Source organism: Macrotis lagotis, chromosome 4 (genome assembly GCF_037893015.1).
Source record: "Macrotis lagotis isolate mMagLag1 chromosome 4, bilby.v1.9.chrom.fasta, whole genome shotgun sequence".
Classification (NCBI taxonomy): domain Eukaryota; kingdom Metazoa; phylum Chordata; class Mammalia; order Peramelemorphia; family Peramelidae; genus Macrotis; species Macrotis lagotis.
This window is the reverse complement of record NC_133661.1, coordinates 167,886,166-167,908,683: the sequence shown is the minus strand read 5'-3', so window position 1 is coordinate 167,908,683 and position 22,518 is coordinate 167,886,166. Positions and strand designations below refer to the sequence as shown.

At 33.7% G+C, this 22,518-nt stretch overlaps 1 protein-coding gene across 1 annotated transcript in view; it reads right to left on the bottom strand.

The window, feature by feature from the left end:
- PRTG (protogenin) overlaps positions 1 to 22,518 on the bottom strand; it is a 134,767-nt gene that overhangs the window by 47,329 nt on the left and 64,920 nt on the right. Inside the window, exons 8-11 of the mRNA XM_074234616.1 lie at positions 19,627 to 19,874; positions 17,329 to 17,493; positions 12,372 to 12,677; positions 10,023 to 10,211 (exon numbers count right to left, since the gene is read on the bottom strand). Coding sequence (XP_074090717.1) covers positions 10,023 to 10,211; positions 12,372 to 12,677; positions 17,329 to 17,493; positions 19,627 to 19,874 — 908 coding nt within the window. The remainder of the gene's footprint in view (positions 1 to 10,022; positions 10,212 to 12,371; positions 12,678 to 17,328; positions 17,494 to 19,626; positions 19,875 to 22,518) is intronic.

Genomic DNA, 22,518 nt, shown 5'->3' with positions numbered 1-22,518 from the left:
CCAATTCTCTACGTCAAATGAGCATGTATGAGTTCTACAATAGGTGTGAAGTCTTGAATACTTTTTGGTGAGTATATCGCCTAATAGTGAGAAGTGTCTTTAGGAATCTGACATAATTTTACCATTCTTTCTATAAATAACCTAAAATTCCCTTTAAATATTAAAAATAAAAACGGACTGCTGAACAATTAACAAGAAAATCTCAAAATTATTTGACATGCCTCTTAAGAAACATCCTAATGATTTACAGTATTTTGACCTTTTAACACATACAACTATATTTAATAAAGCAGTCAAAGCTCTTTGAAATAGCAACAATTATAAAGAGTTTATTGACTCTGTCATTAATCATATATCAGAATCCATTTTACATTAGAGGGTTTGAAAACTCTCTACAAGACAAGAAATGATTCTGGATGTTATTAGTTATACTTATTCAACAAAATTATATTATTAATAATATATTTTAATAATAAAGATATTTTTAATGATCACATATTTAAAGAACACTAAGTTGACCCATTAGTGTACAAAAAAGTGAAGGCAGTTCACAGTCTGGTGGTCACTTACCATTCTTATTTTTTTTTTCTTTTTCTTCATACTGGTCCCTTTTATGAAATTATGTTCTAGCCCAACTAGAAAGTCAGGCTATTTTCTGACTGAGACCCCCCTCACTTCCCCCCGTTGCACTCTCATGTCTTACTCCTCCCACCCTCATCTCAACTTTTACAAATTTTTCTCAGCCCTTCAAAGCTCAGCCAGACATCATTTCCTTTGTGAAGACTTCTCCCTCTCCTCAGGTGCTAATTAGTGCTTTTATTCTTTAATTTTCCCTGTGTTAAACTTATTTGTAAACCTGATGCATACATCCAGTAGAATGTACAATTCTTAAGGAAATCAACTGTTTTGTCTTTAGAGACCAGGGCCTTGCACAGTGAAGCCATTTAATAATTTTTATTTAAATGCTAATGACTGAAACTTTAAACTATATTTATGTTTTAAATTGTCAAAGTAAATCAAAACAGGAACATCAACATGTTTCTCATAGTTTTTAAGGAGTGTACTATGTTATAATTATCTTTCTTAAACACTAATAGTTCTAAAGGTTATAATGCTAGATAAAAGCCTTGATAGGGCTAAGAGTTAGTAATAAATAAAATCACTTTCATTGATAAAAAATAAAAACTGACACATATTATGCTTTATCATTTACAAAGTGCTAACACTATTTTATTTGATCTTTACAACAATTTTATGAGGAAAGTCATATAGTAGTAGTGCTATCATCATTGTACAGATGTCTTGTCCAAGGTCATATATAAAGGTACTAAATAGAAGAGTATTTTGAAGCTATCAGGTCAATAAAGAATTCTTAACCTGAAGTCCATGGACTCCACCTAGCCCCTATCTACAAGGAGTTGTAGATATATTTCAGGAGGCCTGTATTTACATTTTTTACTTCATTGATCTCTTTCTGAGATTTAACATTTCTCTCAGTTATGAAGGTAAGCAACAAAACATTATTCTGAGAAGGGGTTCACAAGCTTCTTACCATCAAAGGGATTCATAATAAAAAAAAAAATCCTGAAAATGACCTACCTGGAAAGTCATTGTCTAGTCTCCGATCAAAGACCTCCAATGAGGGGGTTGCCAGAACCAACCATAGTTAAAAGGTTTTCTCTTAACATCAAGCCTAATTTGCCTTTTTGCAATTTTAGCCCATTGCCTACTACTTATGTCTTCTGGAGTTAAAGAGAATCGCCCAAGTCCCTCATCCATGTGCCAATCCTTGAAAAATTTGAAATTGGCTTCATTGACCCCTGATTATTCTCTTTTCCAAGCTGACCCTCCCTAAGTCAGCTGGTGTGGAATCAAGAGTCCTTTGTAATCCAACTTTCAATATCTTAAATTATGATACCCATAACTGAACATAATGTTTCAGAAATGTAACACAACCCAAGACTTCATTATTATTATAACTTTTGGGCTGCCATGTCACACAGCTGACTCCTACAGAAGGGGAAGGAGAAGGGGAAGGTGCTATTTATAAAACAGCCATTAGGTGCTGGACACTGTGCAAAGCTCTTTTTCTCTTTTAAACCAAAATTATTTCATTTGATACTCTCAACCATGTGAGGGAGGTGCTATTTATTATGTTCATATTACAGGTGATAAAAATGAGGCAAACTATGGGGTTAAATACTTTCTGGGGATCACCCAGCTAGTAAATGTTCAGGTTACATGTGGACTCAGGTCTACATGACTCCAGTTACAGGACTCTACACTGCCTCTCTGCCACCAGCTGCCTTTTCTATTGTGTTCAACTCAGTAAAACTCTCTAGAGTTGGGGCAGCTAGGTGGCACAGTGGATAGAGCACCAGCCCTGGAGTCAGGAGTACCTGAGTTCAAATCTGGTCTCAGACACTTAATAATTACCTAGCTGTGTGGCTTGGGCAAGCCACTTAACCCCATTTTCCTTGCAAAAATCCTAAAAAAAAAAACTCCCTAGCATTTTACTAGAGTAAAACTCAAACAAAATATACTTCAGTCTCCAGCCACTGTCCAAATGGGCTACTTCTGTAGACATGGGCATTACCACCACCAACCCAGGCCAAATCAGCAAAATGCCCAGAAAGAAAGATAGGAGGAGTGAAGTGCCAGGTGGGCCACCTCAATCACAGCTCATTACTTTGAGAAGAATGCAGGTAACCTAGTGTTTTTTGCCCAAGAATCTTGCAAACAGTACCATCCCCCAAGTCACTTCTGGCCTGACCCTTACAGCAATGGTCCAAGTGAGCAGCTCCTGCAGAGACACAAACTAGCAGTTGCTTCTCAGACCACCAGTCCTGCTTCCAGCCCAGCCCCCACAACCATCACTCGGAGAAGCAACCCTGTGGAGAAATGACCTGGCCACTTCCTCTGGAGCAGTTACCTACAGCTACACAAGATCTGAAAAAGAGTTCTTACCACCAAGGTGTTTGGTACTAACAAAGAGTTCAGAATCAAAAATGAATTTAGCTTAATCAATGAAAATGGCATGAAGTAAGCCCTTTTGTTTCAAACTAAGGATCAAATTAAGGGTGTTTCCATTACCCTGTTCCTGAACCTCCATATAGTAGTTTTATCTTCCCTTTAGGAGGCTACAACTCTTTGAAAGTTGTGACTGTCTTATTTTCTTATTTGTATATTCAGAGCTTAGCATATTGTTTTGTACATGATAAATTCTTTTTCATTCATTCATCATTTATATTAAATTTGTAAAATTAAATTTTTGACCTAAGTTTAAGACTTTTAAGATTGGTAAATTGAATTTGCTTGTATTGAGACAACTTAGTGCTCTAGGCTTGTTCTAGGATCTTTTCTGATCCTGATAGTTAACTAGTGTATGGAATTATCCCTTTTATTCCATTTGTGGCATCTAACAATTTTTATTGCCTTGATTGCACTGATAAAATAACATTAAAATATAGAAAGTCAAATACAGAGATTGTGAAGAGACAGAGTTAATATTCAAACCTCTGACTCTTTCAACCATGCCACACAGTTGCTCCTGAATAATGGGTGCAAAAATATTCAAATAACTGAATATCTAAAGAAACAGGTATTCTGAACAGCTAACTGAATTTCCTGTTTATGTCCAAGTTAACCAGAAAACCTTTTCTTGTTTTAATACCATCCCCAGTATAATAAAAATATCTATTTAGCAAGGCCTGGTCTCATATATTTCTTCATCTCGCACAAAAGTATTATGATTATCTGACACCCAGAAGATTTTTAATAAATATTTCATGAATGGAAATTTGCAAATCAGTTGACTTTCTTACTGGAAATCTAGATATGCTTGCATTAATAAAGATGATAGAATATAAGATACCTGATTACTAGATATTTTGTTACCTAAGGAAGAAATATGATTGGAAAAAAGGGATATATATTCAGGACATCAGAGAAGAGGGTTGTAGTAAATTTAAAAGTTATTTTCAGATTTTCATTCAAATGTTTTGGTCAAACTGAATTTGTACATTTTAAGCAGGTATATTTAGGGATTTTTTGCAGTCAGTAAAAACTGGTTTATAAGAGTCGATTTTCATTGTGAGCATTTGCACTTCGGAAATCAGCTAACACTACCAGTCAGAGCTTGACTTATTGTTTTGTTGTCAAGAAAGGGATTGGAAAAGTACTAATATAAATTAAACTTAAAGGGGTGTCCAAAAGTACATTTTTAAAATAATATAGAGTTGGTTGTTTAAAATTTACCAACACATCCCTGTTAGTATTCCACTTCAAATTTCATTTATTAAATAATTAAAATCATTTTCTGTTAAGAATCCTTTATAATAAATAGAGGGTTCTACTTTTAATATAATTAAAGCACAGTGAAAACAAATATTCAACATTCAATACACAAACAGGTTTTTTTTTTTTTAAATCTCTGGTCACATTATTCTGTTTAACAGAGGGCAACTGCCAGATGCTATGACTAAAAATGGTCACGGATAGTCAGTAGTCCAGTTAAAACAGTACAATGCTTCTCTCATATATTCTTAAAATTTTTAGTAGGTTATATGCTGCAGATAGGAAAACCCCAACAATTAACAATGGTCAAGGGGCCGTTTGACTTATTTAAGTCCTCAAGTCAATTTGGCTAAAATTAAACTCTGCCTGAAAATAAAGTTAATTTCTTTACATGCATTAAAAAAAGATATGTTTTATACTATAATTTTCAGGAAAGACTAAATCTTTAAATAGGAAGAAATATATCCATATGACTTCATAATAAGCATAATTCTACTTCTCATTTTTATTGTTGTTCAGTTGTTTCTGTTCTAAATCATTGTGATTCCATTTGGAGTTTTACTTTCAAAGATACTAGACTGGTTTACTATTTCCTTCTCCAGCTCATTTTACAGATGAGCAAACTAAGGCAAACAGGGTTAAAAGACTTGTTCAGGGTCATATAGTTAGTAAGTGTCTGGGGTTGCATTTAAAATTATGTCTTTCTGACTCTAGGTCCAGCACTATCTACTGCTCCACCAAACTGTCCAAGAAGACTTATTTGGTGCTTTAAAATCTATATTTATTTTAGTTTTTTTTTTTTCAAGGCAAATGGGGTTAAGTGAGTATTGCAGGCACTGGGGAGAGCCAGCACAAAGGCATAGAGATAGAGCAGCAGGTGTGCAGAACTGCAAGTAGACCAGATGACTAGATCACAGAATGAAGAAGGGAATATGTAAAAAAATTGAAAAGATGGGAAGAGCCAGGTTAGGAAGAGATTTAAATGAAAAGAAGCATTCATACTTGGTCCTAGAAATAACAGGAATCATTGCAGTTTGTTGTGGGTAACATACTTAGAAACCTTCACTTTAGGGGTGGCTAGGTGGTGCAGTGGATAGAGCACCAGCCCTGGAGTCAGGAGGACCTGAGTTCAAATGCGACTTAAGACAATTAATAATTACCTAGCTGTGTGGCCTTGGGCAAGCCACTTAACCCCATTGCCTTGCCCCCCCAAAAAACAAACAAACAAAAAAAAGAAACCTTCACTTTAGTAAGATCCCTTTGGCCAAGATTGGAGGAGGGATTGGACTGGAGAGATTTTTGAGATCAGGAGACTAAATAAAAGGGGTTGCAATAGCCCAAGTAAGAGGTGATGAGGTTCTGATATAAATGGGTGGTTCTGTGAAGAGAGGAGAACATATGCAACATATGTGGTAGGCAGAAATAGTAAGATTTGGCAATTGATTGACTAGATAGAAATGAATAAGAGTGAAGAGTCAAAGATGAAACTAAGGTTGCAATCCTGGAAAACAGGAAGAATGATAATGTGCTTGACAGTAATATTCTTGGAAGTTTTTTGTCTTAATTTAGTTTTTGACTGCCATATTACACTACTGATTCTTATTGAGCTTGCATTCTACTAAAACCCTTAATGATTTTCAGACAAACTGTTTTTGTATTCATGCCTCACTCCCTTCTCTTATACTTGGGACAATTTTTTTGTTGGTTTGTTTTTGTTCCCAAGTGTAAAACGTATAGTACAGTAGAAAGCATTTACACTAGTAACATTTGAACTGTGGTTCAAATACCAGTTCTTACATGTTTTTTTACCCATGAGACTTGGGCAAAACCCAACTTCTGGACCTCTTTCTTCAATTATAAAATAGCAGACTTTTGAAATATTTTTCAGTCTTAAGTCTATGATGTATCCTCACTGAATTTCAACTCATTAGATCCTATCCAATATCCTAGACTGTTGGAGTCTTTTTGGATCATGACCTACATCCTGGTGTGGGCTATCCTGTAGAGCTTTGTGTCAAATGCAAATATGAAGAGCATGCTATCTATGTCTTTGTTCAAATTACTGATAAAAATCTTAAACAGTTGAAGTTCAGCTATTGATCCCTGGGGCACTCTACCTTAGATTATCTTGACAAGCTTAGATACAACCATTAATAACAGCTCTTTGAGTTTTACCCAATTCCAATTCAGCTAATTGTACCATAGTCTAGCTCACACCCCTCCATTTTTTCATAAGAACAGGAGATAATGTATCAAATATTTTGCAAAACAGATAAATTATATATCATTCCCTTGATCTACATACTTAATAACCTTCTAACATGCAGGCTTCACTTTTTTATTTATCCTCTATTATTTTTCCTTGTTTCTAAATTCTGCACATAACTTTTTTTTTTTTTAGGTTTTTGCAAGGCAAATGGTGTTAAGTGGCTTGCCCGAGGCTGAGACCGGATTTGAACCCAGGTAGTCCTGACTCCAAGGCTGGTGCTTTATCCACTATGCCACCTAGCTACCCCTGCACATAACTTTTAAAAAGTTAAGTTGTACACGAAATTCTTTGTGCATCAGAATTTCAATCTTGAAGGCTCTATATATTCCACTTGGTCTCCTCTTGAAAGTTACATCAATAAGGTTCCTACCTCTCAGACCTTAACAACTGCATCCCAAATTCTAGGGCACATATCAGATTATGTCCAATTTTCATCTTTTCTATCATAGCGTTTAGGAGAAAATGCTTCTCCCCAAGAATCAAATCACTTCTACCCCAGCAACCATTTTTTTCTTTGTTAATGATAATTAGATTCAGATGGAAAGTTCCCATTGGGAAGGTTCTTTCACTATTTTTAAAAAGCTGAAATTATTAGAGTATGTCAAATAAATTGTTAGTGTCTTTACTTGGACCAAGTATCTGTATAATTAAATTCTCTATCAAGATGCTATCGCTTTTCTGTCCTGGACTTGTTTATGATTATCTCCTGAAATCTGATTCTTCCTTATACATGACTTGTACTATGTGTAAATATCAAAATTTTTTTCCTCTACTTATCTTTATTGAAATACTTTATATTATGCTGCCTCCCTTTGGTTACTAGATTTCCTTGTATAACTGCTTAATACACAATGTTACTCTATTCTAATTCCCTTTTACCTTTTTTGTTTCCTTTGAATAAGATATATCCACCCAGGACCCAATAATGGGTTTCATCCCAAGTCACATTGTATTAAATTGTTCAGTTCACAATGTTTGCAGCCTGTTTCTATCCTTCATAGGTAGATGCCATGGATTTTACTGTTGGCTCTCTTTAATTTTGCTTCTTGTAAACTCCTAGGTGTTGTAATTGATGATTTTCCTTTTTTAACTATCATTCAAATCTTCCAGCTCACTTTGTCTTTGAAATTCTATAGGATTTCTGTTCTATTGCAGTTTGTTAATGGGATTTTTTTGTGTTTGTTTTAGTTTCACAAATATTAGTTTTGCCTTCTCAGAAAGATGATAACCTCATTAAAGGCAACTTACATTTATTTCTTTTAAGCTATTAATTATTTAGAAAAATCAGTTCTAAGAAGAAACAGATAAAAAATATGGTGACAGACTAGGCAGATAGAAGTCAGAATGCATAAAGTGATAATGGAGAGTAAGCTACAATGATTCCTCTAATAACTAGGAAAAGAAGTAGTGTTGATAACAAGTGAGAATAATGTATTAATTAGCTATATACACAGTTCCAAAGGTCCTTGTATGTCAGGAAGTTATGACATGACTTGATACCTCATAGTGAATTCCTAAATTAATGAAAATTAATGAAATCATTATTTCTTGATAAAGAAATAATTAGAATATATCTTCTCAGGCAGCTATATTTTTTTGCAAGGCAATAGGGTGAAGTGACTTGCCCAAGGTCACACAGCTAGGTAATTATTTAGTGTCTGAGGCCAGATTTGAACTCAGGTTGCCCTGACTCCAGGGCTGGTGCTCTATCCACTGTGCCACCTAGCCACCCCAGGCAGCTATTTTTGAACTATATTTTAAAAATCATTCATATTCTTCTATATTCCCATTCAGAATATAAAAATATTTATATAGAATTTTCAATAGTTCACTGTTATATTTCCATTTTTTGTTTATCTGTTAGATCTATTCATTTCTGAAAGAGGTATTTCAAGGGAAGTTTCCTATAATTATTCTTATTAACTATGTTTTACTACAATTCAGTTAATTTTTCCTTTAGAATTTAGATGCTATACCATCTGTTGCATTTGTGTAATTTTGATGTTTATTCTAAGCTAATGTAGTTTTCCTTTTTCTTTTTTGATATTATGAATTTTAATTTTTCCTTTGTCTGATACCATGATTAAACTCCTACTTTGAAAAAAATTGCCTGATACAAGATAAATTTTGTTTCAGACTCTCATATAAGTCAGCTTTACTTTTATTTATTTTTTAGGCTTTTGCAAGGCAAATGGGGTTAAATGGCTTGCCCAAGGTCACACAGCTAGGTAATTATTAAATGTCTGAGGCCAGATTTGAACGCAGGTACATTCTGACTCCAGGGCTGGTACTCTATCCACTGTGCCACCTAGCCACCCCTCAGCTTTGCTTTTAGCTGTTTTTCTTACATACAAAATATAGTTGGTTGTATTTTTCTTATCCAGTCTTGTCATTCTCTTTCATTTTAACAGACTGTATGCTTTAGCTAATTTAAAGTTATGATGTCTAGTCTTACATTTTCCTTTCCTTATTTCTTGTGTGTTTGTTTTTATCTCCCTCTTCATTTAAGTCAGTACTTTCCCCCCAGCAATTAGGTTTTTTCATATTACTTTGACACTGGTGTGTTCACAAAGGGTTGTCTTTCATCTTTCTTAAATTTACCTACTTTATAAAAAGTTCTTGAATTTACTTAAGCTATTCATTTCTTTCTTTATATTTATTTGTCCTTTTTTCTGTTATTTTTCTGCACAGATCAGTCATTCAAAATTCCACTCCCCACAACTTCTTTCTTTATAAACCTTCTTCTACAGTGTTTTCCAAGAAGATTTCCTTTGCTTTGTCATCCTTATATCTGCTCTTCCCTTCTAATCTATACTGATTTTTTTTCTAGCTAGTCATTCTGATCTTCTGGTACACTAATTCCTTCTTTATTTTTTCATTATCTGTCATACAGTTAAAACATGTGATATTCCAAGTTTTTTGTATTCTACAACATTTTATAAATTAATGTCTTTGAAGTTCTTGAAGAGTATAGACTCTCCTTTTCATGTTTGATGTACCTTGTTCTTAAAAATATCTATTTAAGAGGGAAATAATGGGTTGCATGGTAGAAGACAGTTTTTGTCCCAAATTGTGAGGGTCACCTTTCTGCTTTTACCATGATCCACCTCTATCCCTACGACCATGTTTCCTCTGTAATATAGGTACTAGTTGCTTGGGTTGCTTTTAAACAAAAAATTTCCTGATCATCTTCAAGTCAACTGATGTTTCTATCCTGCATCTTTGTTTCATAACTAGGATTAATTTAATGCTTGCAGAGATACAAAAAACTGAAATTTTGAAAAACTTACAACAGAGCAAAAATCTGATTTGAAAGTAATACAGTGGTTTAGAAAAACAAAACAAAACATTTTCAGTTCTTCTCTCGTTTGTAACTATATCCACTTCTCCTGTCTTAACTGCAATTTCTTTGTTCTACTTAGCCAGGAAAAAAGAAAGAATGAAGTTATATACTCACCTAATCCACTAATAGTATGAAGAAGATCACTAGCACCCAAAAGAATTGGTCCATTCTCCTGCTGCCCTTCCTCTTTGTAGTATAACTTGTAACCTTGAACAGTTGCTGTGTCCTCAGGATCTTGCTGCCACCTCACTGTAATGGTGGTACAATTCAGAGGCTCCAAACGTAACTCTGGAGATTTTGGGGCTGGAGATTTAAAAACAAAAACAACATGTAAAAAGTATTAACCAGGTAAGAAAAATTTAGTATCTATAACAATATTGAGTTTCAGGCTGCATTTACAGAGACAGAATCAAGCATGAAGGGAGCACATTGATAATGTTGCGGTAATTGAAGGAGATTTTAGAGTTTCTTTCTCAGTGATAGATCTAACAAATAAAAAAAAAAAAAAGCATTACATTTAACAAACTGATGGAAAATCTAGGGCCCAAAAATAAATTTCACCATCAGAATAGTAACACTGAAGAAAATAAATGGTTTTTAAGCATCATTATCCACCCAGCCCCCAAAAGAGTTGCCTAATAGTTATTACCAACAAAGAGTTGATGACACCATGTCTGGAGTGTGGTGTTCACTTCTGAGAATCTCATTTTAGGAATAATAATGATAAGCTAGAAGGGTCCAAAATAGGGCAGCTATTGATGGTGAAGAGCCTCAAAAATCAATCAAATAAAACTAAATTGAAAGAGTTTGACATGTTTAATTTACAAAAGCTGAGAATTCCTATTTTTCAGTAATTAAAGGTCTAGCACACAGAAGAGAGAGATTAAATTTATTCTGCTTCTCTCCCCTCAGCAAGACCAAAGAATGGAAAGTTATAGAAAGCTCTATTCAGGTTTAGAGGGAAAACAAAACAAAACAAATCAAAACTCCCATTCTTAATAATTAGAGTTCTCTAACAGTGAAATTGGTTATCTCCGGAGTAATAGGAGAAGTTATCTGACTTCATTTCAGAAGACATTGGAGAATATTTATCCAAATGAGAAATAATAATTATTAAGCATTTAGCTCAGTGTCTGGTCTAAACCAAGCACTTAATAATCACTTGTTCCCTCCTTCCCTCTAAACCTAATGTTCTTTGTATCAGACTGATCAGATTTGAAAACAAAACAAAACAAAACAAAACAAAACAAAACAAAACAAAACCAAAAAACCAAAAACCAAACCTCATCTTCACCATAAAAAGTCTTTAATTTGTAATTAGTGATAATTAATCGAGACTGAAGACTCATGTTTGTACCATATAAGAAGAAAGATTTTCTATACAAATTAATAGTGTAAACAAGATGGATGTAAAGCAGTTTTTTTAAGCAAACCAAAGGTTTCTATGCAAAAGATTCTAATTATAAATAGACTTCTTTTCTCTTGCAAATTCTCCTATGGGGGGACTAATGATTTATAAGAGGGTAAGGGTTTTTTTTTGTACTTTGTGTAACAAATTCTTGAACTTTTTTTAACCAGTCTTTATTCTCTATAATTCATTATTTACTATTAGTGTCAGTCTTAAAAGAAATAAATTTCTGCTTCACCCATTCTCTCCCAGACAATAGCCATTCACTAGACATTGAGGGCACTACTCTGACACTTGGTTTTCCCAATGCAGTCAAAATTTATAGTAACATGGTGAAATGTTTCTGAGAATTTCTGTATTTTTGAAGTCAATACTAGGGCAATGAAATAGGCATGGATGTTGCTTTATGTGCTTGCTACTACCTAGGAAAAAATGAGTTTTGTTTTCTAAAAGGTTAACAAATAGTCAAATGCACAACAGAAGACACAGGCTTCAAGCTCTGGGGAACTTAGATTTCTAAGAAAAGGGGCTATTTTGAAGAGAGAAAATGTTAAAAGAATGAAGGACAAAAAATCCACCAAAGCTTTTAAAAGAGTGAAAGAATCAAATATAGAAAGGTGTGGAAAAAATAAAAAAATGAAAGAAATGGATAGGAAAGAAGAAAGAAAAGAGAACAGTAACATGGAAACCAAAATGCTGTAGAGATGAATTAATTCTACATTTTAGACATCTGCTCTAACAGACAAAGGAAGCAAAATTCAATGATACAAAAAAAGAGAAATTTTCAAATTTCAAGTATAAAACCATTAGGTTCAAAATTCGTGGTTGAAAAAAGCCTCTAGGGGCGGCTAGGTGGTGCAGTGGATAGAGCACCAGTCTTGTCAAGGCAGGAGTATCTGAGTTCAAACTTAGCCTCAGACACTTAATAATTACCTAGCCATGTGGCCTTGGGCAAGCCACTTAACCCCATTGCCTTGAGAAAAAAATCCTCTACTTCAGGAAATGAAATTTAAAAAGATTCCACCTGATCCCAAAAGGTGTTTAAGAAAGTTTACCTTTCACACTTGTAGCTTTTGGTGTTCTATGGGAAGTCCATACTGATGCCTCTCCCAAACCCACTCTTGTTGCAGCAGTAATTCTAACCAGGTAGACACTATCAGGCTTCAGACCCTCCAAGAGGTATTCATGAATGGTTCCTGGAAGTTCCAAAACATGGACAGAGTTCTCTGTACTGATTCGAAAGGACACCCGATAAAGTACAACTTGACCTCGCCGATATTTCGCTGGGATTGGTAGCCAAGAGATGAGAATATCAGTGGGACTTCGACTTGTCAAACTAATTTCAGGAGGTCTTAAAGGAACTGAAAATATAAGAAAATGGAGGCATCAATTTGGAATCAAATGTTACTGATTAGTCATTAAATTCTCTTTATTCTACAGGAAAAAGCAACAGAATTATGATGAGTGCATAATGAAGAGAGAGAATTACTGCTAATAAAGTTTACTAATAAACTAATACTTCTTTAATATTCCTCAATTGGTGGAGATTCTTTCTATAACAAAGCAGATTGTAGACTTTTGTGTTAGACCATGGAAACAAATGAAATTATTTTATCTCTTCCATAAGATTTTTATGTTGGAGATGTTTGAGAGGTCACGAGGATACAAGAAAAAAAGCTCTCCCATCTTGTTGATCACCTGACTGTTTACAGCTATGACTCTATAAATCTTTTTTTCCCCTCAATGCTACAGAAAACCAAAAGGCATAGCTTGCTCTGACTAATCATGTAATGTGATAGTGCTCTCTGTCTTGCAAAAGAATTCACCTAAAGCACTGAGGAACAGAAGGACCTAGGGCAGGAAACGTGTTTGTTGCTCCACTATATCTAAGGGAAGAAGGACTAGCTGTGGCTAGTAATAATAGTAGTCGTAAAATATTTGAAGAGTCAAAGTACTGAATTTACAGAGGAATGATGGGGGTGGGGCAATTGTAAATTCAGAAAGAGTGATAATAATCATAGAGAATGATATAGCTAACTGGTAATATGGGGGCCAAATTGCAAGATGTTGAGAAGTTAATGGGAGATAAGGAAGTGGAGCAGAAAAAAATAATTTTTTATAGAATTACTGTTGAAAAAGGAAAGAAAAGTATAGGATAATAGTTTTAGGGGATCCACAAGATGAGGAGAAGTAATAAAAAAGGCAAGCTCTCAAAGAAAACAGGAAGCAATAGTCCAGGGTCAAAAACTGAGAGAATCTGGCAAGGAGATTTTTCCAGCTTGGTAAAATCTCTGAAGTTTATGCTCTACTGGTATAGTCTCTGAGAAACCAGGTCACCTACATGCACTTATAATAAAAGCAATTAAGATTATGAGTTGACATGCATAATATAAAAAATAAGAAACATTAAGAGGGAAATTTGGCTAAGACTGAGAGTATAATTTAATAAAAAGTGGGAACTGAGAATAGACAAGTAGAGTAGAGCAAGCTGATTTGAAGGTAAGAGTAAGGAATCTGTGTTTGCTCTAAAGGAAATAAATCTCAAAAGAAATAAAGATAATTTTTTTTTAGGTTTTTGCAAGGCAAATGGGGTTAAGTGGCCCGCCCAAGGCCACACAGTCATGCAATTACTAAGCCTCCGAGGATCTGAACTCAGGTAATCCTGACTCCAGGGCTGGTGCTCCATCCACTGCGCCACCTAGCCACCTTGGAAATAAAGATCATTAATGATTTTTTTTTCAGTTAAGAAAGGTTTTAGGGAGAACAAAAAACGAGGGAATAAAAGTATTTTAAGATGAATTCAATTCCTTTCGATCTAGTACATGGTGGAAAAGGTAAGGTGTAACCATCCAAAAAGGAAGCGCCTCTCAAAAGAGATCTAACAAAGTGAGAGAATAGACCTAATGAACAGAGGAAAACAGAGTTCTTAGATGCAGAAATTTCTTTTTCTAATGCTTAAAGGATAGTAGATGATAAAGTTATGAAGCAAAAGCATTTTTACATTACCATATAAACTTAGCAAATTTGTCTTTCATTTGTTTTTAATTAAATGAACAATATTAGCCCAATATAATCAATAGATTAGATCTGATTTTTGGAGCTACATATCCAGTCCTAACTTCTTTCCTTATCTCTAGTCTTGTATCACCAACTGGTGATTGGATAGTTCAAGTTAAATGTCTTGTAGACATCTCAAAATCAACCTATTTGTAACAAGACTCATTATTTTTCACTCCAGAGCTTTTTTCTTCCTAGCTTCCCTATTCCAAGAGCATCAATATCTACTCCAGACTCACAATTTTCCTGTCATCTTCACTTCATTTTCTCTCACTCCCTTATCTATATCCAATATATTGCCATATCCTGTTGAGTTTTGTCTTTGTAACATTTTTTTATATGTGCACACTTCTCTCTACTGCTACTACCTGCTGTACACCCACATTAACCAACACCTGAATTATTGAAATGACCTTCTGGTTGGACTTCCTGTCTCAATCCTCTTCCTACTCCAGTTCATCCTCACCTCAAATGACTATTTTTTATTCTGAAAATTCAGATCTGACCTCAAACCACCTTATTCAATAAATTTCAGGTTTTCCCTCTCACCTCCAGAATCAAATATACAAACTTCTCTTTGTTATGCAAAGTTTTCACAATCTGACACCATCCTGCCTTTTCCAGTCTTCTTAAAATATTACTTCCCTTCCCACTCAAGTATTATGTAGTCTAGAAACACTGATCTCCTTGCTGTTCTGCAAACCAGCCACTCTCATTTTCTGGTTCTGGGCTTTTTTTCTCTGATTGTTCCCCAAGACTGGAATGTTCTCCATCTCTACCTCCTGACTTCCCTGACTTCCTTTAAGTCTCAGGAAAAAATGGATCCCACTTTCTTCAGGAGGCCTTTTCTGATCTCCCTTAATGTTAGCTCTTTTTCTTTGTGATCATCTCCAATTTATCTTGTATATCCTGGCTGAACACAACTGCTTTTCATATTCTCTCTTTCAGTCAGACTATGATTTCCTTGAGAACAGGGAATGGTTTTTGTTTTTTGCTTTTTGCCTTTTTTTGTATTCCAAACACTTAGCCAATTTTTGGCATATAACAAGCATCTAATAAATGCTTATTGGCTTATTTACTGATCAGAGGCTCCATATTGCCTGTAGAACCAAATGTAAAATCCTATATTTGGCTTTAAGTCTCATTACAACCTGACCTGATCTTTTCCTAGCTTTCCGATCCTCTTATACCTTACTCCCCTTCAAATAACTTTGGTTCAGCAATACTGGCTTTCTTGTTGCTTCTCACATATGACAAACACTCCATCATGCTATTTTATTCCTTTTCAGTGTCTGTCCCCTATGACTGGAATGATTTCTCTGGTTTCTTCAAGTTTTATCTCAAATCCAATCTTCTATCAGAGGCTTTTCAGTACTCAACACATTCGTAGAATCTTACCTCTGAAAGTACCTCCTATTCACTATGTATATATATATATATATATATATATATATATATATATATATATACATATATATGTAGATATATTATATATAACTTAAACATACATCATTGTTTATATATTATCTTTCCCATTAATATGTGAGAACATTTAGTTTTAGTTTTCTTTAGTATTTATCATATCATTAGCATTTATCACAGTACCTGGCATATTCTAATAAATCTTGTTGAATTGACCACTGATTTGGCTAGAAGAGACAAAGAGTGAAAAATGTTCTCATGGTTCTCTTCACTTGACTCCATATTAATTTACAGAAATATTCACTTTATTTGTAGCTTATGTTGCAATAATAATATTCCATTACACTTATATAGCATGATTTGTTTGGTTATCCCCTAAATTATAGGTGCCTATTTTGTTTCCAGTTCTTTACTACAAGAAAAAGTACTGCTACAGATATTTTTTTTGTACATGTGGATCATCTCTTTCTGAGATCTTTTCAAAATATGTGTCTAGGTGCTATCAATAGGTCCAAGAATATGCACAGTTTAATGACTGGGGAAATTCCAAATTATTTTTAGAATGACTTGATCAATTCACAGCTCTACTGTTTAACCATCTTCCCTCTGAGCCTCTACTAATTGTAATTTTCCTTTTTTATTATATCTGCTCATCTGATTAAAGAAAAACCTGAGAGCTGTTTCAATTCACAATTTTTTCATAGTTCATGGCTTGAAGCGTTTTTTTAAAATGTTTATGGTTAACTTTCAATATTTCATTTTAAAACTGTCTTTTCAAATCCCTGAACCATTTATTTATTGGGAAATGACTCTTTTTCTTATAATTATATATATGTATACATATATATATATATTTGCATCAGCTTCTCTATATTATGGATAAAGAATGTTCATTAGAAAAATCTGCTGCAAATTTTTTTTACTTTTTTCCTCTAATTCTGACTGTGTTACTTTTTCCTATGCAAAAAGACATTTCTATAATAATTTTGTTTCTCTACATCCTCATCAACCCAGAATTTCTTGAATTTAACTCACCAAAATTCCAAAATTCTATAATTTGTCTCAACATTATGTCAGGTACTTCAAAGGTCCTTTTAAAAAAGATCTTGTATAAATTTAAGATCACACTCTAATATTTCTAAGCTACATTTAATATAATTTAACTCATTCTCTCTTTTCAATGACTTAAGCATCATATTTAGAATTTCAACTAAATGTTGCAATGCTAAGTAAACAACTACAAGGCAGTCTTATAATTTTAATGATAAAATTTATTTTAATTTATTATAAAATTTTAATTTATAATTATAAATTTAATTATAAAATTTTCAGTTATTAATAATTATTTTCTACAAATAAAACAAAATTTAAATTACCTTCTAGTAGACTTCACTAATTTTAAGTTAAAATCATACCTGAAATCAGTTTATTTTTATTACTATATTATTTTAAAAATTCAGAACTTAAGCTTAAAGGATGATAACAATACTTAACAACTTTAACAAAATACTTTAACAAAACAGGATTACTTACCATCTTCAAGTGTATTCTGAGTCACATGATCAGACATCTGGCTGGCTCCCATTGGCATATAAGCCACAATATAAAAAGTATAATTGCTGGCTGGCTCTAAGTCATCAATAATATAATGGGTTGTATCATTTCCAATGACGATTTGATACTCTTCATTATTTAAACCTGAATTAAAATAATAATAATCACTATATAAAATGACATATATTCAAAATGTAATGAAAATTACCCAGGTCTATCATGTAAAAAGTATTCATTCTAATCTTTAATACCCTACATGATATCTAACATTCCCCTAAAAAATTGGAAATGGAAAATAAACAACTTCCTGAAAGAAAGTGTCTTGACACAAATTACCATAGTTAGAAATTTTGCTGAATAAGATTATACTGAAAACAATTAATCTTACCTAAACCTTACTCAATATTGAGTCAAGACACATAGTAGACAACATACAGTAATACAACACAAAACTCTACAAAATCTTGTCATTCAAAGCAATTTTAATTCTATTTACTTAAAGTCAATGTGTATTTTTTAAAATTTAATTACAAAGGATTTATATTGACCACAGAGGATGGGATATAATTAATATATTTTAAAACAAACAAACAAAAAGTTACCTAGCAAAAGATCTCATTTTGCTCCTAGAAACTGTATTAATCAAACTGGCATGAGTTTTTACTTTCTTCTATACTGAAAGCAAAAGAACTGGCACAAAACATGATTTTAAAAATGTTTTGTCCTGTAATGATTCTCTTTTGAGGAGGAAAAAAAATTCTTATCAATTCTTATTAAAATATGCATGGCAAATTATAGAGAAGAGTTTGTCTTTGTTGGATTTTAATTCCTATAGACTGAACCTGTAAAGTGGAACAAGTGTACTGAAAGCTACTATACTTCCTTAACAATTCATAGCAAATGCATGTCAACTTAATCAAAACTTTCTAAAGGCGGCAGCTCCTGCTCTGCACAACTGAATTTATAAACAAAACAGAAGGCAAATTCCACTATTAAGTTTTCCCACATTTCTGAATTAACTTGATAGCATTTTAATTAGACAAGATTATGGGCATTTCACAACAGACTAGTTAATAGCTTGTTAATTAGGAATCCCATAGTACGATTTCTGACCTGTCAAACAAGGTTCTTGAGTTCAAATTAAAGAGCCTTTTTCTGTCCATGAATAGACTAGTAGGCCTCATGGGGAGGTTCTAATCAAACAGCTATAATAGAAAACAAGAGCAGCCTTCCACCGAAATCAGTATTTCTTTTGTGCCTTTTCTAAATCACTAACAAGGGAATTAACATACTCCAACATGCTCCCTCATCAAACCTTCATTCTTTCTTGCTACCATGACCTCTAATTTAAATGTAAAATATTCCTCTTTAAAATATAAAAAAAAACACCTGTTAGTTTCTTCAGACAACATTATTACAACACTATTCTTCTGAAATAGCTTAAGTTGTTTTCAGTTTACATTTCATAAATGCTGGCTAGATGTGCAATTAAAACTGTGACTGTATTTAACTACTGCATGTTATATACCACCATTAAAGAAATCTCTAGGCTTTTAAAAAGCTTTCATTTTTGTCTTTTTTTGCATTTCTTTGAGAGTAAAATTTAATCTAAATAATAAGATCTAAAAGCATTGAACAGAAATTTCAAGATGAACTCAATTTCAAAAAATTTAAAAAATAAATTCAACAAATCACTTTCACTTTCATCTAACTTAAGAAATATCACTTCACATAATTTTAAAAGGCATATGAGAATTAAAAGCATACAAACATGGGAGAATGATATAGATGCGAGTATATAATATATATATATATGTAAAATAACCTTAGTATCAATTGTTATAAAAACAACTATCTTTACATTAAAGCTTACTTTACAGTAAAGTTATATTCTATGTATCAAAATACCTTAATCTCTGCATTACTATTAATTAAGGAGTTCATATCTCTGTACATATGAAACCTTTAAGTTCTTTAGCTTGGAATTCTTACTAAATGAAATAATTTAGACTAGGCTTCAAGAATTCACATGCTCTGAACATAGTAAAATCTAGAACAATGCTAAAAGAAAAATTTAAGGGTTTTTGGGGAGGAGGATATTGCTTGTTTTAAAATTTTGTGTAAAAAGTTAGGCTGAACAATTTTAAAAAGAGATAAACTGAATTTCACCAAAAAAGCATTACTTCAGGATTATGTACAAATATGTAAATAATTTACTGAGAAGCAAATCCTTTATAATTTGTAGAATTTAAAGACAAAATTTTAAATAGCACTCACCTTCAGCTTTCATATAATGTACTGAATAAGCAATAACTTTGTCAGAATTGTAAAGTGGTCTCTCCCAAGCCAAAAGGATGGCTGAACTTGACATAGTTTCAGCATGAACATTACAAGGAGCACCAGGTCTATCTTCTGACATCACTACAGTCAGTCTGGCTCTGGACAAAATAGATCCTTGGCTATTCTCAGCCATACACTGGTAAATAGCATCATCCTCAGGAATAATCTGATTAATGACCAGTTTGCTGAGGGAAGAAAAAATATTTTGTTCAAGTTACCTTCATATCCAAAAGTAATATGACAAGTGAGTTTCAACTATTATTGATCTTCTTGTACTAAAAACAAATTCTGAATGTTTTAAAATTAATTGCCAATAAATGCCTAAATTAGCTATAAGGGAATATTATATTCAATGTTAAGATAGCAAAGTTTATCATGATGTACATGGGTGATGTGGAACACTCATTCAATTCCAATTAAATCCTTCACATTTAGCAGAAAGTTATTGGCAAGTCTGGCCCCATCACTGTTCTTGCTGACCAGCACTACTACTACAGGAGGCAGTTAGGTGGTTCAGTGGATAGAGGTCAAATCTGGTCCCAGACACTCATGAGCTATATGACACTAGACAAATCATTTAACTTCTGTTTGCTTTAATCCACTGAAGGAAAAAAATGACTGAATACTCCATTACCTTTGCCAAGAAAACACCATGTTGATGTTCAATCATTCAATTTTGTCTGACTCTTCAAGGCCCCGTGAACCCATAGCATGCCAGGCCCTTCTAGTCTCCTACTTCTTGAAATCTGTTCAAGTTCATGTTCATAGTTTCCATGATATTATCTATCCATCTCATCCTCTACTGTCCCCTTTTCCTATTGCCTTAAATCTTTCCCAAAATCAGGGTTTTTTTCCCAAAGAGTCTCATCTCATTTTATCAAAGTGATGTCAAATGGGTTCACGCGCTGGACATGATTGAACGACGATTAAACATGATATTTCTTGTTTTTACTAATTAGTAAAAGAGGTATAAGAATATTTTATTTAGCATAACAATCATACTGATAAAGTTATTTACATTAACATGCTTGTAAAATTCCCAGCAAATTTTAAAGTTAGGAGGGAAATTGGATATTGTTTAGTCTAAGCCTTCTTTTACAGCTGAAAAAATTGAAGCCAAAAAAGGGTGGATCAATTTTCAAAAGTCATGTTTCTGGCTAGTGGCAGAGTGTGAGCTAGAACCCCAGTCTATTAATTACTTAATCCAATGTCGTCTCTGTTATATAATTCTGCCTCTTTGATGTGTATAATTAATAAGAGCAAAAGGATGACCATTGACAATTAAAGGCACATTCCCCTCTATTTCCCTTCACCCTCTCCCACAAGGGGTACTATGGAAAAATTTAACATCACTAGTGACATCCTCTCCTATGCCTCTCCCAACTTTTCCCCTCCCCAAAGTTATTTGACTTCTCACAGGGTTTGGATGAGATTCAAGAACTTAATTTCTTCTAATGAGATAGAAGATGACCAGTCTAGCTATCTACTTTAAACACTGACTTTCGTCATGCCATACAGTCTCTAATCTGCTTGTGTTACCTGCTTATATTACCTAAATATCTTTGGGACATGCCATCCAACCTACCACAGCACGTTAGGGCTTATGAGACATTCCATCTGTCTTGCAGCTGAATTTTCTTTTATGCGTAGTCTTACCCAGTTAAAGTATAAGCTCCATGAGAAAGGGGGCTGTGACAATTTTAAAAACTGTATATTTTTTTTATTAAAGATTTTATTTATTTTGAGTTTTGAGTTTTACAATTTTTCTCCTAAATCTTATTCCCCCCCCCCCCCACAAAAGGCAATTTGTCAGTCTTTACATTGTTTCCATGGTATACATTGATCCAAATTGAGTGTGATGAGAGAGAAATCATATCCTTAAGGAAGAAACATAAAGTATAAGAGATAACAAGATCAGACAATAAGATATCAGGTTTTTTTCCTAAATTTAAAGTAATAGTCCTTGGTCTTTGTTCAAGCTCCACAGTTCTTTCTCTGGATACAGATGGTATTCTCCATTGAAGATAACCCAAAATTGTCCCTGATTGTTGCCCTGATGGAATGAGCGAGTCCATCAAGATTGATCATTGCCCCCATGTTGCTGTTGGGGTGTACAGTGTTCTTCTGGTTCTGCTCATCTCACTCAGCATCAGTTCATGCAAATCCCTCCAGGCTTCTCTGAATTCCCATCCCTCCTGGTTTCTAACAGAACAATAGTGGTTCCTTGACATACATATACCACAGTTTGCTAAGCCATTCCCAATTGAAGGACATTTACATAATTTCCAATTCTTTGCCACCAAACAGGGCTGCTATGAATATTTTTGTACAAGTGATGTTTTTACCCTTTTTCATCATCTCTTCAGGGTATACACCCAGTAGTGGTATTGCTGGGTCAAAGGGTATGCACATTTTTGTTGCCCTTTGGACATAGTTCCAAATTGCTCTCCAGAAAGGTTCACAGATCCACCAATAATGTAACAGTGTCCCAGATTTCCCACAACCCTTCCAACAATGATTATTATCCTTTCTGGTCATATTGGCCAGTCTGAGAGGTGTGAGGTGGTACTTCATAGAAGCTTTAATTTGCACTTCTCTAATAAGTAATGATTTTCAGCAATTTTTCATATGACTACAGATTGCTTTGATCTCCTCATCTGCAAATTGCCTTTGCATATCCTTTGACCATTTGTCACTGGGGAATGGCTTTTTTTAAAAATATGATTCAGTTCTCTGTGTATTTTAGAAATGAGTCTTTTGTCCAGAAATATTAGTTGTAAAGATTGTTTCCCAGTTTACTACATTTCTTTTGATCTTGATTACAGTGGT